This window comes from Corvus hawaiiensis, chromosome 4, assembly GCF_020740725.1.
Source record: "Corvus hawaiiensis isolate bCorHaw1 chromosome 4, bCorHaw1.pri.cur, whole genome shotgun sequence".
Lineage (NCBI taxonomy): Eukaryota > Metazoa > Chordata > Aves > Passeriformes > Corvidae > Corvus > Corvus hawaiiensis.
In genome coordinates, this window is record NC_063216.1 from 35,945,658 (window position 1) to 35,958,284 (window position 12,627).

Sequence of the window (12,627 nt, forward strand, 5' to 3'; positions counted from 1 at the left end):
GCTTCACATTCATCTTGGCACCATTCAAGTAGTAATGTAGTTATGATCTGTCACCAACATGTTTCCCAGTGTGTGAATGGTTCTCCCACACCACGGAGACAGGCATGATCTCAGAATATCCAAAAGCATAACATTCACTCCCTGTGGGCTGCACTGGTACATGGCACTCTGTGTTGAGCACATTTGTTTGCTAATTGGGGCATTGCAGAAGCACAGAGGTCTGAAATTGTTTGGTGTCTTTCCTGTTCTTAGTGAAGGGCACTGGCTTTTCCCTGCTCCCAGTAACCTTCACTGCTGTGGAAACTGACAGGCATCAGCAGCAGATTTTGGGAGAAGATCATATCCAGCCTCCTCTTCAGGAAACTGTTAGGGTTCTCCAGCCCAGACACATTCTGTACCATGACTTTTCATAAAGACAGTAAGTTGAAAATGGACAAAATCCCTGAATTTCTACCCCCAAGAGTAACAGTCAAATGCAATTAAACACACAAGACGCTTAATGGCTTTTGCATGCTTTCTGGATGCACATTTGACATTTGTCCCAACCCAAATCTGTGAAAAAAAGATACCTCTCATTAAGAGGAAGATATCCTCCATTTAGAGATAAGGGAAGGTTCTTATGGAAGCATTCAGATACACTTTAAACAGTTACTTTCTTAATGCATTATTTTTCGACATTGCTGGGTGAAAGTAACATCTCATCCAAACCTTAAGATGCATTCTTGAACTACATCCATGGAATAAGAAACAGACAACATAAAGCTGAGTAGTTCCAGACTCTGAAAAGCAGGAGAAAGTTGTAAATGCAAAAATGAACAAATGTATGAAGTGAGTTTACAGAAACTGCTGAAAACCCATTCCTGTGTTTTTATTAAACAAACATACATTCAACCACCAAAGAAAATCTCCAGACCAAATCAATTCCAGTGATTTGCAGAAGAATCTTTGAACTCAAGTATGTAATCTTTGAACTCAGTATGTAATGTGGAAAAAGGTATGATTCAAAGATAATATTTGAATCTGATCCTTAGGCTAAAGTTTTTATTAAGGATATTTTACTGTGGTCATAAGATAGTTAAAGAAAAAGACAGAAAAATGAATGAGTCACTTGGCTGAAGAAGAACAGCAGCATTGAGGTCTGAGTGCTATGTGTTAGCTCATGTCTAGCAGTATAAAATAAGTTGGAAAACAAAAGCCTGTTTGCAATTTGTTTTAAAATCTAACATGTTTCCCTCTAAAATACAAAAAAATTCTTGTATAAACCTATGGCTCTTAAACTTTCTCAGGTTTGTGAAATATCATTCTCTGATTCCACAGGAGGAACAGATGGGTTGTCCTTGTACGAAATATGGTATCCACCTGCAGTTCATTAGAGAGCTGCATTTTTGTACATGCCACACCACAAGATCACCATGATGACATAGCAGCTTCAGAGAACAGCGTGACTAGGGCTTTTTTTTCCCTCTTGTAACACAGAGGATCTGGCAGACTTTTACCTCCTGACACTGTTTAGAGCATATATTGGTTGATACAGTCTCTTATTGCATCTGCTCTGGGAATTAAGGAAAGCAGCTTCAAGGCAGTAAGGTAAGTGCTGCTGCATGTTTTAACGGTAATGTTCAGCTGTTTAAATGTAGCTGCAATGGGAACGTGAAAACATGACAGGATAACTTTGCCAATTTGTAAATTGAGCACAAATCAACAGTTGCTTAGTTGATTCGCTTTCTCAGTTTCCTTAAAACAACTTCACATATTTTGTACATCAGTGTTGCAATTTTTTACAGTCTGTTTTGTTCTACTTCCAAAAAAGATTTGATATACAGTACAAAGAAGCTTGTCAGAGTACTCACTGTTTACTTTTTCATTCATAGTATTAGTGAGAGCTCCGTAAATCCCATTTGTTAAATCATTTTGCTTCATTCTACAAAAAGACAAGGTATCCTTATATTTAAATAATTAATCACATAAACAATGAGAGGGAAACAGTAGGTATTTTAAATTTTCTAATTAATTTTAAAGCACATTTTTAATATACTAGTGAAACTTTTAAAAATATAATCTTCTGCAAACTGTATAAGAAGTTTAGCTACAGAATTAAGGTTGATTGACTGTTAATTTTGTATTTATTTTGTTTCACAATAACTTTGTAATTAAGGAAATATAGACAAGGTCAAACATAGTTTGAATAGTATGTCTACTCTAATGTAGCAAGCATTTTTCCAAAATCGAGGGTTTACCTTTAGTATGTTTTGGCAAGTTGCCTGAGTAACTTCACAAATATTTTCACAGGTATTTTGCAACACAACTGCTTAGAACAGGCATAGGCAATTAGTTAAAGCATGTTTATGTTGTAAGATAAACGTCTAAGAATATATTCTGATTTTATCTCTTGGATTCATGTAGTTCAGTGCGACAAACAAGCATGATCTATTAACCTTTTACACTTCTGACAGAGAAACATTCAGATACCTGAATGAGAAATGCATGAATAAAACAAGTTAAATACATCAGATATTTACTTTGGTATTTTATGTCACATGCATGCCTATATGCCCTCGAACTACAGAGCTGTCACATATATTCTAAAACATTGTCGATAAATTAATTCAAAAACACTTGTTATCTAACATTTTAATTACTTCCAGGGTTCTGCAGTGCAGCTAGAGTTTGTACACTATTTAAAAGATTGTCAGACTATTATATCAATAATGAAACTTAGCATTACAAATATAATTTGAAACTAGAAGAACAATAGAATTTGAATTTAAAATGTCTATGTTATTTTAAAACTATAAAATTAAGGACGTGTGTAAAAAAAATGCCACTTTAAAGCCAAAGAGTGTAGTCCAAGAAGTTCATTACACTCTTTTTGTACTTTGAATACAGAAGCACTTGATTTCCTCTCTTTAATGTTTAGTACCTAAGTAGGACCGGACTTTGAGATTAATTGTGTTACTGCAGTCTTTGCTTTCAGACGAGATGTACTTATTCACACCAGCAGGGGACTGAGGGTTGAGCTCATGCTCATGTTGCATGTTCTCATGCAGTAATGAAAGACAGACAAAGAAAATTACACTGACAACTAATATTTCAATAATTGTCCTTGGGTTTGTAATTAGGTAAATATGATAGGACCAACACCATAGAGACACTATGTAATCAGATGCCTTTTTCAGGGAACAGCAGCTTAATATCTAGCAGCGAGACTTTGTGGTTTATTGAATGGAGGTAGCATAAGAACATTTTTTAAAAATCCTTTGTGCTGTACTGAATGAGATAAATAGGCCCTGCCTACAGGTACTTTAAATGAGATTGTTACCTCACTAGAATGTGATGTGGCTTTTATCAATCAATAGAAGCAAAGACATTCAGAATTAGGGAAAACTTTGTAGCTATGGCCCTGCACTTTAAGTCCTCTGTGTAACAATTCCAATAGCAAGACTAACTTACTCTGCTGGAAGATTGCCCAGATCTGAGATCAATGTCTTGTGGTCTGTTTACGGGCTTCACATTCTTTCTGAAACTACTTGAGAAAAAAAATGGTTTTAAGGATTTTCTTAATCCTCTCATTCTCTGAACAGTAGTTGAGTACTTGGAGCCTCGTCTCTTACTGGTGAAAATCAAAATAAGCTTACTGACTTTATTGACTGTAGACCTACTTTTCCAGCAGAACATCTATCTAGCCAGTAAGAGGTTTAAACAAGATACTAGTCTTCACAGATTAATTGACATCCTGTGGAGTATCTGATGAGAAAGGTATGGCCTTAAAAAGTTAAGTGACACCAGTCATACTGAATCACAAATAACCCCAAGGACACCCAGGGGTGTCCTTTTGCTGTATGTGAACCGAAAGACTAACTACGTGAAGCCAGTGTTTTATTGCTCAATTGATTTAGAATGGGCATACAATATAACCAACACATTTGTTGTATAGAGGATTTGCAAGAAGATTTTCACTATGTGAAATTCAGTCATTTCAGATCCACTGTCAGATTCAGCCATTTCAGATCCACTGCACACATATGCAATACTGGTTGTTTGGCGTGTTAAACATAATATGCTTTATATTTCTATTAGGTTTTTTTTCTTTAGGTGGCTATGAACCTTAGTAGACCATGCTTTACAGAACATAATCCATGAGTAAAAGGTGTTTCAAGCTACATACAGCTTAACAACACACAATGAATCAGAACATTACCCTCAGTTTTAACTTCTCTGTCTCTTTCTAACTTAGGTCAAATAGCCACATGTTTAGATATGAGACAATTCAGCACATTAGGAATGCTTGATAGAATTTAAATGGCTGAACTGCCTCTGAATATGGCCTTCAGCAAAACTGAAAACTTCTGTGCCAAGTTTAAAAACCTTGTGCTTCATCATCTTTCTTGTAACTTAATGAATGAGTGCAGAAAGATATAAAGAAAGGTTTACTTACAACAGCAGAATGGCCAGCAATTTTGCATTACAAAGGAAGGTTATACAAGACATGGGCAGTAAGTTTATAGGAGTAACAATGTAATACTAACAACCTAATATTTTTTTTCTGAACTAAAAACTTTAAATAGGAAGCCTAATTGGTTTTTTAATGATAATCCTTATGTGGTAAAATTTCAAATATTGCTGAAAGAGATAAAAAATTGAAGTAATATCTTGTCTATTCCCTTTCACCATACAGGAACAAGACACATTAGAAAGATGACTTTAAACTCCCTACCTGTCTTTCTGCTGTTGATAAGTGGCATTTTTTGCCAGTATGACTACGGTCCTGGAGATGATTATGGTTATGATCCTTTTGGGCCATCCGCAGCAGTCTGTGCCCCAGAATGTAATTGTCCTTTAAGCTACCCTACTGCCATGTATTGTGACAATCTTAAGCTGAAAACCATTCCCATTGTACCAAGTGGAATAAAATACCTTTATCTTCGAAACAATATGATTGAGGGAATTGAAGAAAACACGTTTGACAATGTAACAGACCTACAGTGGCTTATCCTAGATCACAACCATTTGGAAAATTCAAAAATTAAGGGAAGAGTCTTCTCTAAACTAAAGAACCTGAAGAAACTTCACATTAACTACAACAATTTGACTGAAGCTGTTGGACCACTCCCCAAAACTCTAGATGATCTGCAGTTAAGTCACAACAAGATCACAAAAGTCAATCCTGGTGCACTTGAAGGACTGATGAATCTGACTGTCATTCACCTCCAGAACAACCAGCTGAAAGCAGATTCTATTTCTGGGGCTTTTAAAGGCCTGAATTCACTTTTATATCTTGACTTAAGCTTCAATCAACTTACAAAGCTACCAACAGGACTGCCTCACTCTTTGCTCATGCTGTATTTTGATAATAACCAGATTTCCAATGTTCCCGATGAGTACTTCCAAGGTTTTAAAGCCCTGCAATATTTACGTTTATCCCACAATAAATTAACAGATTCTGGAATACCAGGTAATGTCTTCAACATCACATCACTGGTTGAGCTGGATCTCTCCTTCAATCAGCTGAAGAGCATTCCAACTGTCAGTGAGAATCTGGAAAACTTCTACCTCCAAGTCAACAAAATTAACAGTGAGTTAAATTTACACGTATTCATTAATGTTTACCACAGACTAGATAATGATGCTCAATGCAAGTATCTGAAATGATAGATGAACCAGTCTGAAAAAATAGTACTTGCTAGACTGTTAGCACACTGACATTTACCTGACAGCTGTCCACATTCATGTTAAAAGAACATGAACCTAACAGCCACTCAATATATACTTAGAGAGAGAAACTTCTGGTTTCATACTAATGTGGATATTATTGCTCAAACTCTCATCTCATCTAAATTGGAGTAACCATATAGAAGCCAATGGAGTTGTCTTATATAATTCAGGAAAAAATACCTGTGAAATGTTTGATCAGTGCAAAAGATGTTCAGAATTCTTAAGACAACAAAAAGAGAGAGATGTCAGGTGAGGATCTGACTATGGTAACCTTACAGGAGCTGGTAGTCAAAGTGCTGGAGGGAGGAGAAAGGGAGATGACAACAAACTCATAAGGTAGCAGGCACAAGACTCAGTGAAAAATACACATCAAAGCAACTGCATTTGTTTCTTTCCTCCCTTGTCTCACGCAGTATCCCTCCAAACCTGTCTTGAAATCCAAAGAGCTGCCCCTGTTCTTTCTTTTCATTCCCATTTCCCACATCATATGATAAGGTGGCAAGCTTGTCTCCATTCACTTATGATTTGAAAAATGTTCCTTCTGAAGTCAAGAAATGCCACACCTTGCATGAGACCACAGAGGTTTCTGCTGAGACGGGGCCTTTACAAGGCTGTCCCGTTCCTGGGCTGACAAGGAGCTGTTGCAGAGCTGGAGAGGCCTCACCACCATGTCAGAAGCTCTCCAGCTGCACCTCTGTCAATGGTAATCCCTGATGGAGAGAGAGATGTGTCACAACAGTGTTTCTGCAGGAGGATTTATATAATCTTGCTGGTTGACAGAAAGTAAACCACAAAATCCTCCCTTCTGTTTGCCTTCTTGTATCCATCAAGGTTTAAGAGCAAGACATTTTGAAATGTTTTGTATTTACTATGTTTCATTTTTCTCAGCGTTTTTTTTTTTCTCATGCATCTCAGTTCCTTGTTTTGATGAGGGGAAGCAATGAGTTAATGCATCCCACCTAAGGCCCTATGTACAGCAACCTGTGGAACTCTACCAGATACTCTGCCACTCCTAAAATAGCTAACCATGATGATTTTTAATTTCTCATGAGATATATGAGGCACTTTTCCCTCCTTAGAATGATCCGAGCCTTCTGCAACCTACCCAGGTACCAAGCTTGGCTGCTATTCACTTTTCCAAGGACTTCAGAGTCAGGAACTATGACAACAATTTCAGCTTTTCATGGAAAGCTGCATTTCCAGGGGGATGGTGTGGGGAGTGGGTGTTCACCTGCTACTGCTATACTGTCATTGCTGTTGTATGGACTGATGCAAGATTATGATTATGATTTACTGGGATTTTTCCTTACCATAAAATCTAGCAGACTTCAATAACCAATTTTCTCATCTAATTTCACAGGCATAATATACAGTTCCCTAAGATGCTGATTGACAATGTGAGATAAAAATTAATTAGAAATAACCATTACAGTTTAATGAAGTACCATATATAGGGCAGTCAAGGCCTTTGGTTTTCACCATTCATGACATCTGACCTACAGCTGTGAGTGCTTAGTCTTTTGGAAAATTGAGTTGGTTGATCTCTGAGTATTTAGCCTCAAAACAATGACCAGTTTCTTTGTTTAATAAATTATTATAATTTACCAGTAATTTGTGTAAGGATGACTGTAAACAAGGCCATCTTCCTTTCCATACAGTGGCCTCATGGTACACATATGCAGTGAGAGTCTTCTGTATAAGGAGTAATGATAATTTGTCCTAAAATACACAAAAGGTATAATCTTTCAGATTATGCTTACTTAGTTTGAAGTTTTCATTATACTGAGACCTAACATAAAGATACTTCTCCAGAGTTCTTAACTTGCTATATCTCCCTCAAGCCAAAAAGAAACTCTGCAGGATGGAAAAAAAATGCTAGGATCAAAGAGATTCAGTGAAACAAGAAGAGGGTCCAAAGATGGACTTCTCCATATATCATTTGTATTTGTAAGGGATTAAGGAGAAAATTACTGCTTCCACACAAAACCCCAGGAAGTAATGGGATTACACCATGCAAATGGAGTATAAAAGGGGAAATATGAAAACGTTCCAGAAGACACTTAAGAGACTATATATTCTGCTCCAGTCCATCGACTGGATCAAGAAACACACCATAACTGTGCTTATTCTAATCAGACTTGTGGAGGTGCTTTATGGTCTTTTTTCTGGTTTGCTCTAGCAATTCCCAAAGGATTTTTTTAACATGACCGGTCTAGAATTGTTTCACATGCAATTACTGGACAACAGACCAAGAATTATGACTACAGAACTTCAAATCCTGTTAGGACTGCCCACTGTACTGTAAGATGAAAACCCAATTTTTATCCAATACTTCTTATTCTCTCAGTATCCAGCTTATGTAAGAACTCTGCGTTGGGAAAATATTTGGGAAAATTTCCAGGTACACTGCCTCTGAACCTGAATTTTATAAATTCAGGAAGACAGTTTTTCACCTGCAACATTAATAAGTGTAACAAAAGAGGAGGTAAACTACTGAGATATTTTATACCACTAGTGTTCTAGTCTCATGGATTGCAGTTCCTCATATAGTTTATACAGGTAACAGCTCATCAAGTGCACTCACAAAACTCACTTATTTTCTGCTAGTGGAGACTTCCATTAAAATGAAACATTTTTTAATATGCTTTTAACAACTGACAATTATATGAGGAGTATAAAAAATTAACACCCACATTCAAATGGTGTGGACCAAATACTGGAGCAAAATCATACTGAGGTCCCTGACAGAGTTCATTTGACTTCTGAGAGGACAAGATCTCCATCCACTTCCAAAGTGGTTTTAGTCTCATAAACAGACAGCACAGATCAGAATTTTGGTAACACAGTTAAATTTTGTGGTTTACATGTATGAGGTTTACATCCTTTGAGTAGTTAACCATCTATCCATCTTGTATAAGCATATCTTCTTTTGCAACCAAATGTTAGAATTTATGCTCAAAAGTAACAATATGGAAAAAAAACCCCTAAAATTTAAATTTATAAAGTTTTTAAATGTTTTTAGTCAGCAAAACTATACTTACCATGTCATTCTTGAATGACAAGACAATGGAAGAAATCAATATTAGAATTCATGCTTATTTTAAATTTTACAAATTAAACCCAAGTTATCTGAAGAAAACTGGAACTAAATAGTCAATGGTATAGCCTATACCCCAAGAAAATGAGTTAAAATCTCAGGAATTTATGTTTTCACTCAGCAAAATTCCACACAGACATAATCCTATAAACATCTAGGATTTTATGATCTTAATGCGCAAGAATCATTAGTTTGTTTCTGCTGGTACATTCTGAACCAGAAGAGTATCAGAATTGGTCTGAAGTCATAAAATTTTACTATATTACAACATGGGCTGCCCAAAGGATGCCGTTCATCTCTCACCCTTCCAAAACAAGGCTGCACACTACACAAAATCTAGGAAATTGCTTTGATTTGCTTTAATCAAACTGCTGATCAAGATCTGCCTTTTGAATTATATTTCCTTAACCCCTCTCAAAATAAATTATTTTGTGGAAGATACATGAGTCATTACCCACTCTTAACATCATATATCTGTCCAAAAATTACCTAAGCTCTTTTGCTCTAAAGAGCTGCCTGTACTTTTATACTTAGTTTACAAAAGCCATGTTTCATCAGTGATAGAAAATTATTGTAATGCAAGTTCTGGAAGAATCCGATTAGAAGAATGTTAATCCAAAAGTTAATGAAGAGGTTTGAAAGGTACTTCCTCCACTTCCTTTGGTACTACAATTTGATCACATTTTCTTAGATGAGTTAAGTAGCCAGATTGAAAAGATACATAAGGTGATTTATGATTGGTAAAACAAATGGCATTTGATTCTAATACTAACTTGATGTCTCGGAAATTATGAGATGCATGAGTTCATTGAAGGAGTCCCTTTAACCTTTTAAAGTATCTTCTGTGTGAATTCATCTGATTTCAGTGTTCTGAAGAAGTCTCAGACTGCTTCTTTAGTAGTTATGGAGCTTTTCAATAGACTAATCCTCTCTCTGACCCAAAGGAAACACAGGTGGGAATGAAGACCCTCTTTGAAAAATTACACAATGTGGTATGCAGGGGACATCAGATTTATTCACATACATTCTCTCATGAGGGTAGATCTTCTCTGCATGTAAGAGGTCTATATAATGGGTATATATGCTCTCTGCATACTGAGCAGAGAATTTCAGTGATTCACGTAATTTCTAGCTTACAGTTAATACTGATCATAGGATACAAGACAGATTTCCATTCAAGATCTGTCTGGTATTATGTGAACCAAATAATACCTCAACAGAATAGAGACCACATAAATCATGAAATATAAATTACAACACATATAAATATTTTTATAAGCATTTTTTGCATTTATACTTACCTTCTAATCCTGATGTGGAAAGGTTCAGCTGCACGATTTAAAAGCAAAACTCTTCTCCAACCCGAATTTTTTTTGAAACAGGTAAATCAAAATGGCTCAAATAAAATACATACAAGATACACAGACACCCATTAGACTGCCTGTTCTTTAGGGTAAGACTGTATCATGCTTTCAATTTCTTCATAAACTTTTTACTTCCTTCAATATCTTACATAACAGCTTTACCCTTCCATTGTAATGTACCCAACATGACTGATTCCTCCCTCTGCTATCCCATCTCCAGTTTTACTGGAGACTGATTTTTCCTTTTATCTAAATGCCAGATTAGACCTCTATATAAAATCTGAAGTCTAAAAGTCAAATTTGTACTGGGAGCAAATGGCATTTGAAAAACTCAGTCTTGAAATTCTGAACCTCTCACAACTAGTGGAAAGAACCTCTCCCAACACAAGTCCCTCAAGTTCCAATAAACTTATGGGGATTTACATCAGTGTAAATGCAAAATACTGAAAATAGTATAATGAATTAAGGTCACGATTTCCAACTGAAATCAAAAAGAACAGAAAAATAATGATTTTGTCCTATTTTTCCTAATTATTCACTCCTCTTATTTCTATTCCCTTTGCTTCAGAGTTCCCATTGAGCAGCTTCTGTAAGGTAGTTGGACCAATGACCTATTCCAAGATCACACATTTGCGCCTGGACGGAAACAACCTCACTCGGGCTGACCTGCCACAGGAGATGTACAACTGCCTCCGGGTGGCTGCTGAGATTTCACTGGAGTGAGATACCTGGGATCATCCAGTTCCCTTCCAGGGGGAGTAACTACAAGAATAAAACACCATGATAGTGCTTTAAAATTAGGATATGCCTTAAAGCAAGTGTCAATCTGCCTATTATCCATTCTGTTCGTTAATATTTAGCATGCACTTGGCAACCTTAAAGGAACGTGTGCATATTTTTTTACAAATGGCTCTATTTAGAAAGCACAAGAATTACCAAATCTGGTGCAAAATATGCCTTCATCTGGCTAGGTGAGCTGATGAAAAAGATTCAACTTCATAAAAATCTATATCCATGCATGCAATACATGCCAGCAGGTTCCAGACTCACAGAGAAGTCAGGTGGGCTTCATCATGGGTTATACTGAGCAGTATGAGCTGGCCTGTGTAAATACAAGATTCCTGTCCATCTTTCCTAATTATCATGCCTTTTATATATTGTTACCCATTACAAATGATTTCACAATCCTCGAACAATTTAAAATTTATGAAAATATCTGTTCAGAGCCTATGACTTTCTTAAATTAATGGAATATGTGAAAGATAAGGAAAAAAAAATCAGGTTAAAAATTGTTTACTCTTCTTTTTGTCATACTTTCATTTAACTTTCTTGGTAAGATTTTTATTCATTGCTGGTATAATTGTTATTTCAAAATAAATCATATATACAAATATTTTTATTCAATTACTTGCATGCTACTTTTAACGAGACTGTAGAGAATAAAACATATCAAATAGTGTTCTTTTGTCCATATCATTGTCAACTATGTTTCTTTCTATTATAAAATGAAAAAAAAAATCAGGTTAAGACAAGAAAATCTAAGCTATTCTATTATTATTAAAATTTATTGTAAGGTTAAATAAACTGTTTTCTCTACTTTGAAGTTTCAATATGTTTGTAAACATAATTTAACATGCACCACTACATTTGTGTTGGCCAGTAAATCGAAGCCTTATGAAGTTTGCAGGATGGGAATCATGGCACTATGCAAACGTGCAAATTAATGCTTCAGTATAGTCAAAAGAACAGTGGAATCTCTCAGAAACCACAGGTGGTGAGTAAAATGCAGCTACACATGGTAAAGACATGGTAGTATATTCTACCCAGCAATAAATAGTCCAAATATTGTCAGCATCCTGGAACACACTAAAATAAATGTGTTAGTAACTGAGAGCTGCAAGTGGCTTGCTTGCAAGCACAGATCATCCCACAGGTACTATTTTCTTTTCAACTACTAGACTATTAAATACTCAAACAGAAACTTTGCTAGTTTCTATAGCAAAAGCAGAAGCTATCACCTCTGAAAAAAACCCCAAACCAGTTCACACCAAACCATTTAGCTGACACGTTGCCAATTCCAGATGTCCAAAATCAAAACATTTCACAAAGAAACCTGGGACTAAAACAAAAGGAGAGATTCAGAAAACAATAGAAGTATTTCCCTCCTTGCTTTTTTCGTTTTGAAATTCATAAATGTTTCTGCTTTTTACCCACATACAGGAAGAACTGACAGTAAAATTTGTTACACGTAGGCTAGAATTTTCATAGAAGAATGAAATCTAAATCTGGGGCTTTGGGAACACATCAGAGTGCGAATCACTGTGGAATAGCACCTAGGCATTATAACATAGAAAAAGAAGAAGGAAGTGCATGCAAAACTCCTCAAAGAAAAGAAAAATGTACAGGATATGGTATTTAACCATTTCCAGGGAGCTTTTAACCCAACTGTTCCCT

The 12,627-nt window shown here is 36.0% G+C and overlaps 1 protein-coding gene across 1 annotated transcript; it reads left to right on the forward strand.

The window, feature by feature from the left end:
* Nucleotides 1-1,342: 1,342 nt before the first annotated feature.
* On the forward strand, nucleotides 1,343-11,769 carry LUM (lumican). The gene is made up of 3 exons (XM_048302397.1): nucleotides 1,343-1,587; nucleotides 4,676-5,572; nucleotides 10,742-11,769. Exons 2-3 carry the CDS (start codon nucleotides 4,696-4,698, stop codon nucleotides 10,894-10,896), a joined length of 1,032 nt encoding a protein of 343 aa, XP_048158354.1. The 5' UTR covers nucleotides 1,343-1,587; nucleotides 4,676-4,695; the 3' UTR covers nucleotides 10,897-11,769.
* Nucleotides 11,770-12,627: the final 858 nt, after the last annotated feature.

Excerpts from the sequence above, each read along its gene's own strand:
- LUM (XM_048302397.1), top strand. The coding sequence starts at position 4,696 with ATGACTTTAAACTCCCTACCTGTCTTTCTGCTGTTGATAAGTGGCATT. Across the intron at positions 5,573-10,741 it reads CCAAGTCAACAAAATTAACA|AGTTCCCATTGAGCAGCTTC; the intron begins GTGAGTTAAATT and ends CCTTTGCTTCAG.